The 19,261-nt window shown below is 47.8% G+C and overlaps 2 protein-coding genes and 1 pseudogene across 2 annotated transcripts; 2 read left to right on the top strand and 1 right to left on the bottom strand.

The window, feature by feature from the left end:
• Positions 1-2,763: 2,763 nt before the first annotated feature.
• LOC127312447 (disease resistance protein Pik-2) lies at positions 2,764-6,864 on the top strand. Its single transcript, XM_051342973.2, has 3 exons — positions 2,764-3,837; positions 4,394-4,677; positions 4,775-6,864. Exons 1-3 carry the CDS (start codon positions 3,002-3,004, stop codon positions 6,535-6,537), a joined length of 2,883 nt encoding a protein of 960 aa, XP_051198933.1. The 5' UTR covers positions 2,764-3,001; the 3' UTR covers positions 6,538-6,864.
• Positions 6,865-7,297: 433 nt separating this feature from the next.
• Positions 7,298-8,106, top strand: LOC127335068 (uncharacterized). The gene is made up of 2 exons (XM_051361663.1): positions 7,298-7,357; positions 7,474-8,106. Exons 1-2 carry the CDS (start codon positions 7,298-7,300, stop codon positions 8,104-8,106), a joined length of 693 nt encoding a protein of 230 aa, XP_051217623.1.
• An 815-nt stretch (positions 8,107-8,921) lies between these two features.
• Positions 8,922-10,929, bottom strand: LOC127335059 (uncharacterized; annotated as a pseudogene).
• Between the last annotated feature and the right edge of the window lie 8,332 nt (positions 10,930-19,261).

Genomic DNA, 19,261 nt, shown 5'->3' with positions numbered 1-19,261 from the left:
TAACAATGCACATACATGTTATGATGAGTAGTGTGAGATTTAATTGGGCATTACGACAAAGTACATAGACCGCTATCCAGCATGCATCTATGCCTAAAAAGTCCATCTTCAGGTTATCATCCGAACCCCTTCCAGTATTAAGTTGCAAACAACAGACAATTGCATTAAGTATGGTGCGTAATGTAATCAACAAATACATCCTTAGATATAGTATTGATGTTTTATCCCTAGTGGCAACAGCACATCCACAACCTTAGAGGTTCTTTGTCACTCCCAGTTTAATGGAGGCATGAACCCACTATCGAGCATAATTACTCCCTCTTGGAGTTACAAGTAACGACTTGGCCAGAGCCTCTACTAGCAACAGAGAGCATGCAAGATCATAAACAACACATAGATAGATTGATAATCAACATAGCATAGTATTCCATATTCATCAGATCCCAACAAACGCAACATGTAGCATTACAGATAGATGATTTTGATCATGTTAGGCAGCTCACAAGATCCAACAATGATAGCACAATGAGGAGAAGACGACCATCTAGCTACTGCTATGGACCCATAGTCTAGGGGTGAACTACTCACACATCAATCCGGAGGCGACCATGGCGGTGAAGAGTCCTCCGGGAGATGATTCCCCTCTCCGGCAGGGTGCCGGAGGCGATCTCCTGAATCCCCCGAGATGGGATTGGCGGCAGCGGCGTCTCTGGAAGGTTTTCCGTATCGTGGCTCTCGGTACTGGAACTATTATCGACGAAGGCTTCTTATAGGCGAAGAGGTAGGTTTAGGGGCGACGCGAGGGGCCCACACAGTAGGCCGGCGCGGCCAGGGCCTGGGCCGCGCCGCCCTAGTGTGGGGTCGCCTCGTCGCCCCACTTCGTATCTCCCCCGGACTTCTGGAAGCTTCGTGGAAAAATAGGATCCTGGGCGTTGATTTCGTCCAATTCCGAGAATATTTCCTTACTAGGATTTCTGAAACCAAAAACAGCAGAAAACAGTAACTGGCTCTTCGGCATCTCGTTAATAGGCTAGTGCCAGAAAATGCATAATAATGACATATAATGTATATAAAACATGTGAGTATCATCATAAAAGTAGCATGGAACATAAGAAATTATAGATACGTTTGAGACGTATCAGCCCACGACCCTGGGAGGGGCCACCTCAGTCGAGGTGGTGCAGCCCTGCCCTAATGGGCAATGCGCACTAGGCCTCAAAGGCCCAGGCCGGCCAACCCCCTAGGTTTTGAGGAACCCTAAAGGGGGGAAGACTTGGGGGGCAAGTTCCCCCCCCCCCCTCTCCTTGCGCCGGCCCTAGGGCTTGGAGGAGGGGCCAAGGCAGCCCTGGCCGACCATCCCCCTATATAAAGAGGGAGGGGGCAGGGGCGCAGCCCACCCCTTCCCTCCAACCCTAGCCGCCACCTCTCCTCCTCCTCATAATTCCTGCGCCGGCTTGGCGAAGCCCTACAGGATTTTCTCCTCCACCACCACCACCACCACCACGCCGTCATGCTGTTGGGATTTCGAGAGGATCTACTACCTCCGCCACCCGCTGGAACGGGGAGAGGAAGGTCTTCATCGACCCCGTACGTGTGATCGGGTACGGAAGTGCTGCCGGATCGCAACACCGGAAGGATCATCTTCATCAATCACGAGATCAGATCTCGTTAAGTCTTTGGATCTTCGAGGGTTAGTTCTCATATATCTTGTTGCACATGTCTCATAGATTAGATCTTGGATTTTCCATAGATTGGATCTTGGATTTATTCGTTTTTGCGGTAGATTTTTTTTTTGTTTTCCATGCAACGAACCCTACATGTACGTCCGCATCGAGTTCGCGCGCCGCCTCTCGGAGGAAAACCAGCCGGTGCCATGGTCGGACGCAAGCCTGCCTGGAGGAGGCTAGTACCTCAACTCCAGGCGCGTGCCCCCCCGTGCCACGCGAGGGCCAAGAGCGCCGTGACGAGGTGCGCCGCCGCTGAGCCATCTTGCCGGCCGATCTCCGAGAAGATCCGGCGTACGCGCTGAACTCCTACAACTGGATCTCGTTCGGGATGTCGGAGTTCGACGCGCGCCACCGAGCTGGATACCTTGGCGACCTCGACTACTTCGACCGCGAGATCGCGGCGGAAGAAGAGGAGAACGACGACGAGAATGAGGACGTGGACGAGGACGTCGACGACGAGGGCGACAACACCACCGAGGCCGAGCGCGGAGACAACGACCACGACGACAACTGGACAGCGTGGGATCCGGAGACCCAGCCGCCGGACATTAGTGAGGAGGAGGCCATTGCCATGGCACTGGCCAATAGCGAGCTCGACGAGCTCAACGAAGTCGCTATGTGGGACGGGCTCGCCATCCAGCTTCGCGAGTCGGCGCTCGCGCAAGGGAGGCCGACGACTCCTCTGGCCACGCCGACGCGTTCCAACGACCGCGCGCCGACTGCTGCTCCTTCAACGGCATGGGATCCGTGGCCACCTTCACCATAGCCTCATGCGTCGCCGACGGCCTGGCCGCAGTTGCCGCAGCCTGCTCGTCCTCCTCCACCGCCGGCATAGCAGCTTCCATGGCTGACACCGGAGTTCATCGACCTCGTCAGCGACGACGAGCAGTAGCCAATAGCTAGGTTTTAGTACTTTTAAGTCTTTTTATATTTTTTATTAATGTAAATTAGGGTTTTATCAAAGGAGAAAAAATTATGGGGCGTGCCGGTGGACTCATCCAACGCAAACGAACGCGGCGTCTGTTTTAGCGCTGGAGATGCCCTGTATCCCTGCGACCCTACTGCGCCTGGCAGACCCGATATTTTGCGTGCTGGGCTCAGTAAGCAGAAATGAGCTAGATCTGGCTGGTTCACATACGACAGCTCTCTCGTTCTCTGCTTCTCTTGGTTCATAGTACTACAAAATTATCACTCATTCTCCACCCAAATTTGTGCAGAGCAGGGATCTCCTTGATTAGCAACGAAGAATACTAACAAGTACAGACTACAGAGCCATGGAGCTGGTGGTGGGCGCTTCGGAAGCGACGATGAGGTCGGTCTTGGGCAAGCTAGGCGGCCTCCTCGCTCAGGAGTACACTCTGATTCGAGGCGTCAACCGCGACCTCCAATACATCAACGACGAGCTGTCCACCATGCAGTCCTTCCTCCGAGTCGTCGGAGGAAGCCATGGCCACGACGACCGGATGAAGGACTGGATGAAGCAGATCCGTGACATCACCTATGACATTGAGGACTGCATCGACGACTCCGGCCACCGCCTCCACGGCCTGCGCACCGACATGTGCTGCTACTTCCTAGTCAACAGCGTCTACGAGGTTCTTACTTGGTGGCCTCGGCGGGATCTTTCTACCAAGATATCGACTCTCAAGATGCGGGCACAGCAGATCGGCGAGAGGCGCGAGAGATACGGCGTCAACAATCCGGACATCAGTGGATCTGGTGGGGGACCCAGCACGGCTACCGGATTTGATGCCGCCGACAACCAGGACTCGAACCTTCAGCTTGTCGCCGCGAAGGACCCCGTGGGAGTCGAGGAATACATGGGGGAGCTTGAGAAGTGGGTGACTAACGAAAATAACAGCTCCGGCGTGCTGTACATTGTCGGGTTTGGAGGTGTGGGGAAGACCACCATCGCCAACGCCCTGTATAGGAAATTTATGGACCAATTCGACCACAGCGCCGTGGTAACGGTGTCTCAGAGCTCCGACATCAACACAGTCGTCACGAACATCAAGAATCAAGTCATGCCGCAGTCGAACAGCCACAAACAGCAAGGCGATGATGGCATACCGAGTCGTATCGACCTCGAGGAGCACTTCGGGGAGAATAGGTACCTACTGCACACTGAAGCCTCACCTCATATTGCTTAATAAGTATGAACTGAATTAAGACAAGAGCTTGTTGAATTTCTTTGTACTAGATCTCTTCGTTCCTATTTAACGGAAATCTCTTCGATCTTTTTGTTAATTAAAGAGCATGCAAACATAATGTGGAGACGTTGCTAGTTCCTCATTTGGCAAAGTTTAATAGTGCCTATATGACCCAAAGACTAACAACGTGTCAAATCAATGTAATAGTATCTTCTTACGCCTTCTCATCTATTACCTTCATCCCAAAATAACTCCGTGCACTCAGATTAAATTTAAAGCAACGATGATTTAATTTTTTTTGACATTAGGTTGTGAAAACACCTCTTTTCGTTCCAATCTTGTAGTATAGAAGTGCAATTCCAAGAAAAATAGCATATACATTGAAAATTATCAGAAGTAGCACTGTCCTTGTAGAAAAGAAATATGCAGCCTTTTCTTATTCAGATAAGAAAATATCTTATAGCTATCGTTAGTCACTCACTTTCTGCTCCCACTATTAATTTCATTTCCTGGCAGTTACTTGGTCTTAGTTGATGATGTATGGTCTGCAACGACGTGGGACCAAATTAAAAAGGTGCTTCCTCCGAGTCGGAAACGCAGCAGAATTATAGTAACTACACGGTTTCAAGCTGTTGCTACAACACGTAGAGGAGAAGGAGGTGACCATACTCATAAAGTTATTCCTCTTGGTGTCAAAGAATCTGAGAAGTTATTTAAGCAAGCCTTCTTTGAATCCGAAGGAAGACAAGACATTATCACACGGTCTCAAGCTGTTTTTACAACATCTAAGAGAGTAGAAGGTGAGTTGATTCATAACGTTTCTTCATTCTTCATAACCAACCTTGATGGAAACAAACCAAGATAGTTATCTAATCAAGCTCTCCCTCAAAACAAAAGGTCATGAAGATGTTATGGTTCCGGAGGAAGTCTGGAAGATGTGCGGTGGGCTACCGCTGGCCATAGTTATTATGGCTGGTTATGCGGCCTGCAACCCACGCAAAACACGGGATGATTGGTTGAAAATTTGCAGTTCTCTATTTCCAGAATCAGGCAAAGATCACTGGAAAGATGGCGAGAAAGACCTTACCCAGGAGGAAGTGGGCAGGATTATCAGTTATTGCTACAACGACATGCCTGCTGAAATCAAGACTTGCTCGCTATATTTGAGCATATTTCCAAAGGGCCACAAGATCAGCAGGAAGCGTTTGACAAGGCGATGGATAGCGGAAGGATTTGTCGTTGAGAAGCAGGGGCTTAGTGTGGAGGATGTTGCAGAGACATACTTCAATCATCTCATACGGAGGAAAATTATCCGACCAGTGGAGCACAACAGCAATTTAAAGGTGAAGAAATGCATAGTTCATGACATGGTTCTTGAACACATTGTAGTGAAGGCAAGTGAAGAGAATTTCATCACAGTGGTTGGTGGTAACTGGCTCATGCCGCCACCTAGTAGTAAGGTCCGTCGGCTGTCCCTCCAAGGCAGTGATTACAAACATGCAAAGGATACAGAGAAGATGAACTTGTCTCATGTTCGGTCACTAACCATGTTTGGGAGCTTGAATCAACTTCCTTCCCATTCGTTCAAGATTGGAATTGTACAGGTTTTGGATCTTGAAGGCTGCACAGGTTTCAGAAAGCACCATACAAAGCAGATATGCAAAATGCTTCTTCTCAAGTATCTCAGCCTCCGCAGAACTGACACTAAACAGCTTCCCAAAGAGATAGGGAAGCTTAAGAACCTAGAGACTCTGGACATCAGAGAGACGAATGTTGTTGAGTTACCTAAGACTGTATGCCACCTTGAACAACTGGTTAACATACTTGGTGGAGACAAAAGAACACGGAGGGCATTGAAGCTTCCTGAAGAGTTAAGTAAGAGAAAGAAAATGAAGGCCCTGCGCATACTGTCAGGGATTGAGATCCTTGGGGGGTCTGGGGATTTTCATCATTTGACTGAGCTGAGGAAGCTTGTCATCTACAAGCTCAAAACCATCGGGGACAATGTGAGCTTCCAGGATTTAAGCTCCTCCATCGAGTACCTCGGTGGTTACTCTCTACACACACTTGTAATTGATGACGAGTCATCTGGTTTTATAGAATCACTGCATTATCTGACAGCCCCACCCAAATTCCTTGCCGCCCTTGAGTTATCAGGCAAGCTGGTTATGCTCCCCAGTTGGATCGAAAAACTCGGTGCTCTCAACAAATTAACCCTTTCAGTGACAGCACTCCGGACAGATAACTTGGAGAACCTCAGTAAACTAGAGGCATTGATCTCTCTCACGTTTTCATTCAGGGCAAAGGAACGTGATCCACAAACACTGAGCATTCTTGCAGGAAACAAGCTATACTCCAAAGGGGAGATCAAAGTTCCAGATAGAGGATTTAAGAGTCTTAAGCTTCTTCGTTTCTCTGCTCCTCTCTTGCCATTACTGAGCTTTCCAAAATATGCCATGCCACAGCTGGAAAAGCTCGAGGTGAGGTTCAGCATGCTTGAGGGCCTTTTTGGTGTGGAAAACCTTGCAAAACTCAAAACAGTGCATTTGACATCAGACAACAAAGCTGGTGAAGATATGACGAGGGAGATACAACGCGAGCTAGAGAGTAAAGTGAGACATACTGATGGCGAGATGCCCAGAATAATTCTTCACCACTGACTGACTGAGATCCTTGTGCGTTCAAAATCATCTCGCTTCTCTCTTGTTCTAACTTCTAGGAGATCTTCATGCTACTTGCGCCAAAGTTGCTCAAACTGGGATGGTGCTTCATCCGTGTACACTCATATTAGTGTGGTAAATCTATTATTAATTGTGTTTAAAATAAGTTTGTCGACCGAATAGCAATGACCTTATAGATTTCATTCATGACAATGCTTTTGTCATCTGTAGTCATCTCTGCGCATCTGTTGGAAATTATAGGTGTTCAGTTTTGTGTAATCGAATGAGCAATGAAGATTAATCTTGTCCTTTTGTCTTGTTATTTCATTGATCCCTTGGCTTCATGCTCAGATATCTGGGTTTTTTTTTTGAACAAGGGAAGGCCCAAAAGGGCTAGTGTTGCATTGATATTATCGTTGGTGGGAGTAAATGACAAAAAACTACCACAATTGTGCCATAGATGATGCGGAACTACCATATGGGACACGATTGTCACATGACTACCATGTTTGGGGCAAGCTCGCGACGCGGAGCACTGATTGAACTGATCAACGGTGCTAACCATCTTTCTGGCAGCCCTGGCCCACCGTCAGAGCTGACGTGGCTACCAGTCGACGGACGGCCGTTAGGGCTCGCGTTAGGTCTGTTGTTTTAAGGCGTTGGTTGGGTCGTCTCCTTCCTCTCTCCTTTCTCTCTGTTCCATCGCACTGGAAGCACTCGCCGCCGACGTAGATCTCCGCCGCCGCAGGGACAGACGGCCATGGTTTCGTGGGGTGATGGCGAGGATTCCTCTTCAGAGCAGAGCTCCCTCGGCGCTGATGTGAGTCCTCTCCTTATGCTGTCATAATTTGGGCAAATTGCAGGGTTAGGAATTGGGGGAATTTTGATTCTGAGGACGATTTAGGCTGATTCTTCCTTGTTTTTTCGAACTGCTAGAGTGTGAACACTACCTACGACTCTGATTTCTGCGGTTTAGCTGATGATGGTGGCAGTACTGTGACTTGCAAGCATGGTGCTGTAGCTGCTCGATTTGTAGCATTTGATGGTTGCTGGACAGGGAGGAGGTTCTTAGGGTGTGCAGGCCATGATGGAGAACCAGCTTGTGATTTTCTTCTTTGGGTAGATGGTGAGTGGCCACCTGCACTTCGGAAATCATTGGCAAAGTTGTGGGATTTGTATGGACAAGAGAAGCAAGGCAGGGTTAATGATGCTCTGGACAACATGGAGAAGAGGTTCAAGCTCAAAGATGAGATTGAGAAGATGCACATTGACCTGAGGAATTCTCAAGAAGAGATGAAGAAAATTGTGGAGGAGAAGCAGGTAATACTTGCCTTGAAGGCCCAAGCTGAGCAAGGATTGATTGATGCTAGGGCAGAGTTAGAGCAGAAGAAGGCACTGGATGCATCAAGCAGCAATATGCACAAATGCATGAGAATTAAGGCAGAGAAGGAGAGAGATCAGTTGAAAGAAGAGAAGAGAAAGCTTGAGTACATAATTGGGGATTTATTTAAGCTCAAGGAATCCACCAGGGCAAAGCTGAAGAAGATCAAGGAGATGTGTGAGGAGTAGTTAGCTTGTGTACCAGTTTAATTTTATTTTTAATGTTTGAATTGAATTCCCTATGTTTTGTAATGTTGAACAATATGTGTTGGTTTGTAATGTTGATCAAATGATGTCTGGTTTGTAATGGTGAACTAAATGATGGTTGGTTTGTAATGTTGAACAATATGTGTTGAATCTGTTTAAGTTGATCCCTGATGTTGAAATGAATTCCTTTTTATCATGTTAATAATGAGTTTAAAATATGTGTTATGTGAGAAAAAATTTAGAGTTATTGGACATTTGGAAAGGTCTCGACATCGAGGCTTCGACTTTGTCGAGACCTTTAGGGTTATTTTACATTTGGAAAGGTCTCGACATCGACGCTTCGGCATTGTCGAGACCTTTAGGGTTATTTTAAAGTTGGAAAGGTCTCGACATCGACGCTTCGGCATTGTCGAGACCTTTAGGGGTATTTTAAAGTTGGAAAGGTCTCGACATCGACGCTTCGCCTTTGTCGAGACCTTTAGGGTTATTTTACATTTGGAAAGGTCTCGACATTAAGCAACAGTTTGAAACATCATAGTCTTAAACAGAGTACTGACCATAGGTCATAAGCATCACTAAATGGTCTTAAACAGAGTACTGATCATCAGTTTTAAACAGAGTACTCTCTTAAACAACATAGGCATCACTAAATGGTCTTAACCATGTCAGGCATGGCCTTTAGGTCATAAGCATCACATCAAGCATGGCCTTTAGTTTACAAGCATCACAAAATGGTCTTAACCATGTCAGGTACATGCACATCCAAATGATCTAGCAGGACCAACAGTACAAAGGACCTAATTTCCTTGGAGAGGAGGTTCAGATGCATCTCTTCCTGGACCTGCATTTGCTCCTGCATAGAAATAACCAGACAAACCCCTGGCATTTCCTAGAGCAGATCTTCCAGCATTTCCTGGAGCAGATGAAGAAGCATTTCCTGGAGCATTCCTTGCAGTACTCCTTGGAGCAATTGGTGGAGTAGTTCTTCCAGCATTTCCTGTAGCAGATCTTGAAGCATTTGGTGGAGCATTTCCTGGAGCTGCATGATGTACATTGGTCCCAGAAGAACTAGCAGGTACATTAGTCCCAGAAGCATCTGCTGTTGGCATTGCTCTATTGGCCTGCAGATGTCATGCATAAATTAGGACATTGCAATGTAAAAATAAGTATGATGTGCTGTTGATAGTGCATTACCTTGTGATTGTTTTTCCTCATAGCTAGGTCAGGCCTCAAAGGTTGTGAGCAGCTAGTGTACTTGTGGCCCTGTAAGTTGCAGTTGCTACAAGTAATTGTGGACATTCTTGATGTCTCTTTAGGTGTGGGAGGCTCAAACTTCCCCTTCCTCCTTTTTTCTGCCCTTCTACCCTTCAAGTGATCTTTGAATGCAGGTGGCATGATGTCAACTGTATCTGTCTTAGTCCAACCATGTTGTGCTGGCATTGGATTGAATACAGGCTTGTAGCTCTTCAAGTACATTTCTTTTGTGAAAAAAGGAGACACACAATCTTCTGGACACATAGCAGCCTTATAAATGGCACTCACTGCATGGTTGCAGGGCAAGCCAGTGAGCTGCCACTTCCTACAAGAGCATGTCCTATAAGTAATGTTGATCTCATGTGTAACTTTCCCACTTTTCACTTGCCAAAGTCCTTTATCTGCCCTCTTAGGGATGCAATTTCTTGAGTACTTCTTCATCAACTCCAGCAGTTCTGCATAATGTGGTGTAATTTCCCATCCAGCTGACTCTGCACCATCTCTTTTTCCATCCCATCTGACCATGCATTTGTCATATATTCCTACAAGCATTGTCACTATTGGTTTGTTCCTGACATCAAGGATGTATTTGTTAAATACCTCTGACAGATTGTTTACCACTAAATCTGTTTGACAATTGGTGTCCATTGCAAACCTTGCCCATGCCTCCACTGGTATCTTGCTCAACCATTTCCATGCTTCCTCACTCTGCTTCTTCATCTCCTCCATTGCTTCATCAAAACCATCTTTTGTGTATGAGTATGCAGCATTATCCATGCACTTCTTCAAGTCCTCTCCTCTAAAGCCTGCTGTCTAAAAATTGGCATATATATGCCTCAGGCAGTACCTCTGTGGTGAATTAGGGAACACAGTGGACACTGCTTTCAGTAATCCCTTTTGCCTGTCAGACATTATAGTGTAGTACCAAAACTGTCCATGATCTCCACCAAGTGCATGCTTCAACTGCTCAAGAAACCACTGCCAATTCTCTGTATCTTCTTTGGCAACCACTCCCCATGCAATTGGATAGATGTTGTTATTTCCATCTCTGCCAGTAGCTGCAAGGATTTGAGCTCCAGAGGTGAGCTTAATGAAGCAACCATCCAAACCAATAAATGGTCTGCAGCCCTGTAGAAACCCTTCTCTAGCAGCATTGACACAAAAGAACAATCCATGGAATCTAGGGCTATAAGATATGTCCACCAGCTGTCCTTTTTTCATTGCTTCAACCTGCTCATCTGTTGGACCTGTGACAGTGGTCACAATGCACCTGGAACCAGGGTTTTTGTCTATAACAGTCTGCATGTAATCCCTTAATCTGTGATATTGCTGCTTGTGATCACCCATCACCATCTCAATTGCCTTGGTCCTTGCCCTGTAAGCCATCCTCTTGGGAACATCCACTCCAAAATCTTTCTGTGCTTTGTCTTGCAAAGTGTTGATGGAAGTGCTGATGTTTGATTTGTATTCAGTAACATATGTACCACTAAGCCACTTTGCATTAACTCTAGTGCTAGATGGATCTGTTGGGCATGTGTGCTTCAACTCCATTTTCTTGATGCAAAATGTAGCCTCATTTTTTTATCTTGGCAGCTGTCATATAAAATGGACAGTCCCACTTTTTCTCCTTCTCCTTCACATTCTCTTCATTCTTTTTCTTCTGCTTGTCCTTGCACAACACAATGATCCTGTCAGGTGTATTCCTGTGGTAATGGAAATTCCTGACCTGCACAATGTGGAGTCTAGCCAAAGCTTGCCTGAATTGATACACATCTTTGAAGCAAAGTCCCACCATGAATTGTTGCTCTGGATTCTGTCTACTATCATCATACCACACCCTCTCCTTGGCCATCTTTCCTCTGCTCTTTCTCCCTCCTGCTAACACAAAAGGCAATGGCTCATACCCATCATCCTCTTCTTCTTTCAGAAATCCTTTGTCACCCTCATCATCAGAAGGAGCCCAATCTGGAATAACATCTGCCTCTACTTGAGAATGTGATCTCAATGTTGGACCAGGCCTCTTCACTTGCCTCTTCACTGCTGGAATTGTTGCATTGTCATAAATATCCTCCACATCACTCTCCCCATCACAATGAAGCATTGGATCAAGATTCCTCTTCCTCTTAGCAGCAATTCTCTGGTGCATTTCCTCTTCCTGAGCTCTTCTTGCCTTCTCTGCAGCTACTGGGTCAAATCTGCATGGATATAGCCAACTATCATCCTCATCTTCAGATTCCTCTTCTTCTTCTGCCATACATATCTCTATATCCAGAACATTTTTACCCTTCTCACAGTTAACACTCTCCTGTGTGTGCATCTGAGGAAAGCTGTGATCATCAATTTGTGACTGCCAAACATCACAGAAGGAACTGTCTTGGCTCAGAAAAGGGTGTGTAGTTGGCTCTTCTACCTCTGGATCAAGATCAATTGTGCTTGCATGCTTTCTCTTCAATGGTGATAAAACAATTGCTCTTTTCCTATTGTCCTTCATCACAGTGAGCACCAGTTTCTTTGTACTTGCATACTTCACTAGCATTTCATCAACCTTATAATTGCTGTCCACTAGCTCTAATCCACTCAGTCCTACTCCTTCATTTTTAACATAATATAAGGAATCACACAGACCATATCCCTCTTCCTCCATGATGGACAACAATTTCAGAAACCTTATATCTGTCCTTTGTAAAGTTTTGTGAACAAATTTTTCTCCATCAAATTGAAAATAGAGCTCCCACATCTCTGCCTTCTCCCTATAATCCAAATTAACATTCTAGTCAATCTACATTGTCATTCTACCAACATTATTGCCAGAAAAAACACTAGGGCAAAATGGAACAGGGGATTACTCTACAGAGGGCAAAATCCAACAAAGAGGTAGTCTACAGAGGGCAAAGAACTCTTACCCGCTACCATTGTAGAGGTAATGGCTCATGGGGCCATTCTGAGACGTCATGCCCTCAGATGTCCACCACTTCTCGGACTCTGGACGCGGTGGGCTTGGTGGCGTCAGCTGCAGCACCGGCGACGCATGCTGCAGCACCAGCGACGGCTGGACGAAGCCCTCCATGCCATCATACGCCGGAGATTCGCCGTCCACGCCTGGGTCGCCGAACCAGTCGCCGCCGCCTCCTCTGTCTTCCATTTCTGTTCGATTTGGGGGAAAGTCAACCAGGAGTTGCCCTAACGCGAGCCCTAACGGCCGTCCGTCGACTGGTAGCCACGTCAGCTCTGACGGTGGGCCAGGGCTGCCAGAAAGATGGTTAGCACCGTTGATCAGTTCAATCAGTGCTCCGCATCGCGAGCTTGCCCCAAACATGGTAGTCATGTGACAATCGTGTCCTATTTGGTAGTTCCGCGTCATCTATGGCACAATTGTGGTAGTTTTTTGTCATTTACTCCGTTGGTGGGGATACAACTTGTAAACAGGACCAGTAAAGAACGAAAATGACATCATAGTTCTGAAATTTAGCACAAAGGACCCTAAAAAATAAGACAGAAAAGCAATCAGGTCCTTCTTCTTCACCAACTGGACATCTGGAACTCCACTGCCGGCCACCCTCTCCATCACCAGGGATGGAATCACTTAGGAGAGAGAGAGCGATGGTTGCCATCGAGGATCCATCGGATCCATCAAAGGGCCTCCGCCTTGGAGGTTGGATTGATGCGGACATCGGCATCTAGAGCAGCTGCCTCATCAGCCTGAGATTATGGCGGCGAAACAAGGCCACCATGATCTTCTCCGCCAACCTCCAGATCTACATGTCACCTCGCAGATATCTGGTTGTAGTTGTGTCGTTCTGCCAAACATTTTTTTGCCAAAAGCTCCTGGAGCTTTGTGACCAGGCGCGGTAGTTGTCAGCACTTCATTGGGCCAGTCTGGGTATTCTGGCACCACCAGGGGAAGGTAACAGTAGCGGAATAGCGCTGTTCAGTTTAATATATGATCTGAAGTATGCTGCACGCCAGCTGCGAGGACCAACTTCTTAAGATTCCAGTTGACTGTTGTTGGTTACCTGCCCTGTTAGACTTCAGTACGTGATCAAACTACTTGCATGTTCTCCCCTAAAAAAAAAAAGAATTTAGAGCATCTTCAGTCGTGTCTCCCAAAGCGCCCCTAAAGCAATTTGGAGCGCGCCGGACCAAAAAACGGTTCCAGCCGCGTCTTCCAAATCCAAATTTGTCCGGCGCGCCCCGATACGGTGTCCGGCGTCCCGAGCCCGTCCCCGTCCCACAGGGGACGCTTCGGCCACGCCGGACACAACGAAAAGCGAGGCGAACCGACGCGGGGCCGACGCGTCAGCGGCTCGGAAGGCTAAAACCCCGTCGCCTACCTTTGGTCAAGCGACGTTAATGGCGTCCCTGTTTTCCCAGGCGACGCAGCGTCGTGCATGGCCGCGTGGCCGTCCGCGCCGGCGTTATTGCGTGCAACAACCCGCTGTCGCCGTTGACGCCCTGCGGTTCGTCTCTCACCGCTCCCAAACCTTCTCTTCGCCGCCGCCCCTCCCAGATCTTCTCCTCGCCGCTCCAAACAATGTCGACCTCGTCCTCCCGCAAGACGCCGTGGCAAACGGCTTCGGTCGCGGCAGCCTAACCGTGGCGGAGGCGTGGGCGCTGTACCACGCCCGATATCCAGTCCCGCAGGACATGCGGCTGCCAAGCAGCGGCGGCTGGAAGATGGCCGTGAACGGCATTGGCATCCCACCGCCACCGACGCCGGGCACGGAGCGCTGGAAGGACGCCATCAGGGCCCGGCGGGCTCAACTCGACGCCGAGGAGCGGGCGGATCCGACATGGGCTGCCAACAACAACGACGACTGGTGGGCGACGTACTTCAAGGCCAAGTACGACGTCGAGATGCACAGCACCGACGGGCTCATCGGCGGGCCCAACAGCTGGAACAGGGACGGCCGCGCCCTGTTCTGGGGCGTTCCGGGGCGCACCCTCGAGAACGTCATCCGCGGCATCCGCAACGGCGCTCCAAGGTTGGAGACGCCGCCGTCACCGCCACCATCTCCTCGAGAAGGACCACCGCAATGGCAGCCGAGGAGGACGACGTACTCGTCCTCCTCGAACTCTTCTTCCTCAGGACCGGCCCAGTCGACGTCGTCCTCGTCGTACCGCTCGGCGCCCTACAACGTCCCCAAACGCGAGGTGAAGGAGGAGCCGGCGACGCCCGTCAACACGAGGCGTGGCGGCAGTAGCGGCGGCAGCCGGCGGCAGCAAGAGAGGCGCGGCGGCGCCCTCCTCATCCCGAAGCCGGAGGAAGCGGCGCAGGCGGCGCTACTGGCGGAGTACGAGCAGCAGCAGCGATGACCCCGAGGACTGCCTAGGGCTGCGGGCGACGTACTTGGCGTCGATGAACGACAAGGACGCCTGGAGGGGCGACCTCGACATGGCGATCGCCATGTCCATCCGCGACTCCGGCAAGCCGCTCGTGGACCTCACCGACGACGGCGAGGCAGGACCAAGCGGCTTGGTGAAGGACGAGCCCGTAGATGAGCCCGGTGACGAGCGCGTCAAGCAGGAGGTCGTCACCGACGACATGTACAACTTCCACCAGTACTACGACGCCTCCAGCCCCTAGAGATTAGGGTTTAGTTTAAATTTTATCGAATTCCGTTCGAATCTATGTAATATATAATAAGTTTGAATGAATTCGCACAAGTTTAAAATTTTGGGGATTTTGTTTGGGGACGCGACTGGAGAGCGACGTCCCCAAACGTGGCACGAATAAAACACATCTCCCAAACGCTCGATCCAGTGCGGTTTGGGGGACGCGACTGTAAATGCTCTTACTTGGATGTTCTTTGGAAAATTATTCTACAGAGAATTCCTGATGTTTGAAACTGTATGTTCTGAAATCAAAGTGAGACACATAGCAAGGTTTTGGGTCTGGCTCAGCTTTACACGTCATAAACGTACCAGATATCAAACTCGAGAATCCAATTCTACTTAAAATCGAGGATAGATGAAGCTGCACCGAATATTATCTTTCGATGGCCTCAAGTCACCGTGAAGATGCTACCGCTTGCTGGCTTCTGTCATTTTTTTTAGCACGTAAAAAGCGTGCCTTATCTATCTATATTTCTAATAATCACTAGTAGAAAACCTCTCATCCATCTAAGCCTTTAGTACCGGTTCCCTTCCGAACCGGTACTAAAGGTGGCATTAATACCGGTTCCGTGCGTGGGACATCAATACCGGTTCGTTATGGACCTTTAATACCGGTTCGTTACACGAACCGGTATTAAAGGGTTTGGGCCCGATTTCCAGGCGGTGGTGGGGCCAGGGTTGCACCTTTAGTACCGGTTCGTGTAAGGAACCGGTACTAAAGGGTCTGTGCCTATATGAGCGCGCGGCAGCGCCCAGCTCCCTGCATATCTCATTCTCACTTCTCCTCTCACATTTCCAAATATTTTGCACCTCTCACACTCCAATAATCTTTATTTTTCTCCACCATTTTAACAAGATTAACGGCATACATCTATCCAAGGGTTAGCAATATCATCCTTCCTTCCGGCGTTCCTAATTTAGCTCAGTTCTTTGGTAGTTTTAACTCGTACTATTTTTGTAGTGCAAGCAAGGTGTTCGATGAAATGCCTAAGTTAGTGATTTTATTTTTTTATATGCAATTTTTGCTGAAATTATGGTATGTTTTGTAGGTTTTAATTAGTATCATCCCCGTCCTTACCCGTTGTCGATCGCCAGCGTCGTCCCCTAGCCGGCACGGTACCACCTCGGTGAGCCCCTCTTCTTTTTTATAAAAAACAATTAGTTTTATGTGATGAACTTGAATATTAATTAAGTTGGTCACTCATATATCCATGATGTTGTGTATTTAATGATTTTTTATATACATATAAAATGCAGATGAGTCGACAATGGATGTACGGTGACCGGTGCCATCCCGAGTTCATTACAGGCATGCATTATTTTCTCAACGTGGCTGAGGCAAACAGGCGGTCGAATGGTTTCATGTATTGTCCATGTAGTTCCTGTAAGAATATGAAGGATTACTCTACCTCGAAGACCCTTCACGTCCACCTGCTGGAGAACGGTTTCATGCCCAGCTATAATTGTTGGACCAAGCACGGAGAAAGAGGGGTTATATTGGAAGACAACGAAGAAGAAGAGGATAGTGACAACTATCCCTTATTCACTGAAGACGGTGGTAGTAGAATGGGGGAAGACGAAGCTGAAGAAGAGCCCATTTTCGATGAGCCGATTTTTGATGACCCGGATGACGATTTGGGTCGGGCCATTCTTGATGCGAAGATGAACTGCGGAAATGAAAAGGAGAGGTTGAAGTTGGAGAAAATGTTAGAGGATCACAACAAACTGTTGTACCCAAATTACGAAAATGGTCAGAAAAAGCTGGGTACCACGCTGGAATTGCTGCAGTGGAAGGCAGAGAATGGTACTTCTGACAAGGGATTTGAAAAGTTGCTGAAAATAATAAAGAAGATGCTTCCAGGGGAGAACGTGTTGCCCTCTAGCACGTACGAAGCAAAAGAAGGTTGTCTGCCCTCTAGGATTAGAGGTGCGAAGATACATGCATGCATCAATGACTGCATCCTCTACCGCGGGGAGTACGAGAATTTGAATGCATGCCCGGTATGTAGTGCATTGAGGTATAAGATCCGGCGAGATGACCCTGGCGATGTTGAGGGTGAGTCCACCCCCAGGAAGAGGGTTCCTGCGAAGGTGATGTGGTATGCTCCTATAATACCACGGTTGAAACGTTTGTTCCAGAACAAAGAGCATGCCAAGTTGTTGCGATGGCACAAAGAGGACCATAAGAAAGATGTGATGCTTTGAGACACCCCGGCGACGGGTCGCGGTGGAGAAAAATCGACAGAGAGTTCAAGTCATTTTCGGATGACGCAAGGAACTTAAGATTTGGTCTAAGTACGAGATGGCTTTAATCCTTTCGGGGAGCAGAGCTCAGTCATAGCTTACCTGGCCAGTGACTCTATGTATCTATAACCTTCCTCCTTGGTTGTGCATGAAGCGGAAGTTCATTATGATGCCAGTGCTCATCCAGGGCCCGAAGCAACCCGGCAACGACATTGATGTGTACCTGAGGCCATTGGTTGAAGAACTTTTAGAGTTGTGGCGTGACGAAGGTGTACCTGTGTGGGATGAGCACGAACAAAAGGAATTTAACCTACGAGCGTTGTTATTTGTAACCATCAATGATTGGCCTGCTCTTGGTAACATTTCAGGGCAGTCAAACAAGGGATACAATGCATGCACAAAAAGTTTATGTGAGACAGAACGTAATTATTTTGGAAACAAGAATGTGTACAGGGCATCGTCGATTTCTTCCAAAACAACATCACGTAAGAAAGAGAGGAAAGCATTTCGGAGGTGAGGCAGATAACCGAACGAAGCCTACCCGCCCTACTGGGAAGTTATATATGATATGGTCAAGGATTTAAAAGTGATCTTTGGAAAGGGTCCCGGCGGACAATCTGTTCCGCATGATGTTGACGGACACGTACCCATGTGGAAGAAGAAGTCGATATTTTGGGAGCTACCCTACTGGAAATTCTTAGAGGTTCACTCTGCAATCGACGTGATGCACGTGACGAAAAATCTTTGCGTGAACCTGCTAAACTTCTTGGGCGTGTATGGGAAGACAAAAGATACACCGGATGCACGGCAGGACCAGCAAAGTATCCACGAAGGAAACAACCTGAATCCAGAGAAGTATCAAGGTCCTGCCAGCTACGCTCTTACCAAAGAGGAGAAGGAGATCTTTTTTGAAGTCCTGAGTAGCATCAAGGTCCCGTCGGGCTTCTCGTCGAATATAAAGGGAATAATAAACATGTCGGAGAAAAAGTTTCAAAACCTAAAGTCTCATGACTGCCACGTGATTATGACACAATTACTTCCGGTTGCATTGAGGGGGCTTCTGCCGGAAAATGTTCGAGTACCCATTGTGAAGCTATGTGCGTTCCTCAATGCAATTTCTCAGAAGGTGATCAATCCACTTACTCTACAAAATTTACAGAAGGATGTGGTCCAATGTCTAGTCACCTTCGAGTTGGTGTTCCCACCATCCTTCTTCAATATTATGACACATCTCCTAGTTCACACAGTCGAAGAGATTGGCGTTCTCGGTCCTGTATTTCTACACAACATGTTCCCCTTTGAGAGATTCATGGGAGTCTTAAAGAAGTACGTTCATAACCGTGCTAGGCCAGAAGGAAGCATCTCCAAGGGCTATGGAACAGAGGAGGTCATTGAGTTTTGTGTTGACTTTATTCCTGACCTTAAGCCGATCGGTGTTCCTGAATCGCGCTATGAGGGGAGACTGCGTGGAAAAGGCACGCTAGGAAAGAAATCAAGAACGTGTATGGACGGACATTCTTTCACTCAAGCACACTACACCGTTCTACATAATTCCATCTTGGTGGCTCCGTACAAAGAGGAACACAAGGATATCTTATGCTCTAAATACCCGGAGCAACGTGAAGATTGGATTCTTTGGAGAACACATGAAGACTTTCGGTGGTTGGTTGCAAACACGTCTCATGAATGTCACTGATGACGAGCAGCTGTACTTGTTGGCCAAGCAACCATCTTCGACTATATCGACTTTTCAAGGGTACGAGATTAATGGGAACACATTTTACACGTTCGCCCAAGACAAAAAGAGCACCAACCAAAACAGTGGTGTCCGCTTTGATGCAAAAGATGACAATGGGAACAAGGTCACATATTATGGGTACATAGAGGAGATATGGGAACTTGACTATGGACCTAATTTCAAGGTCCCTTTGTTCCGGTGCAAATGGTTCAACCTGAAAGACGGAGTACAGGTAGACCCGCGGTACGGAATGACTACAGTGGATCTCAAGAATCTAGGGTACGACAC

The sequence above is a fragment of the Lolium perenne genome, chromosome 1 (assembly GCF_019359855.2).
Source record: "Lolium perenne isolate Kyuss_39 chromosome 1, Kyuss_2.0, whole genome shotgun sequence".
In the NCBI taxonomy this organism is placed as follows: Eukaryota; Viridiplantae; Streptophyta; class Magnoliopsida; order Poales; family Poaceae; genus Lolium; species Lolium perenne.
The sequence above is the reverse complement of the archived record's forward strand: the minus strand, read 5'-3'. Positions and strand labels throughout refer to the sequence as shown.

Excerpts from the sequence above, each read along its gene's own strand:
- LOC127335068 (XM_051361663.1), top strand. The coding sequence starts at position 7,298 with ATGGTTTCGTGGGGTGATGGCGAGGATTCCTCTTCAGAGCAGAGCTCC. Across the intron at positions 7,358-7,473 it reads AGAGCTCCCTCGGCGCTGAT|AGTGTGAACACTACCTACGA; the intron begins GTGAGTCCTCTC and ends TCGAACTGCTAG.
- LOC127312447 (XM_051342973.2), top strand. The coding sequence starts at position 3,002 with ATGGAGCTGGTGGTGGGCGCTTCGGAAGCGACGATGAGGTCGGTCTTG. Across the intron at positions 3,838-4,393 it reads GAGCACTTCGGGGAGAATAG|TTACTTGGTCTTAGTTGATG; the intron begins GTACCTACTGCA and ends ATTTCCTGGCAG. Across the intron at positions 4,678-4,774 it reads AACATCTAAGAGAGTAGAAG|GTCATGAAGATGTTATGGTT; the intron begins GTGAGTTGATTC and ends TCAAAACAAAAG.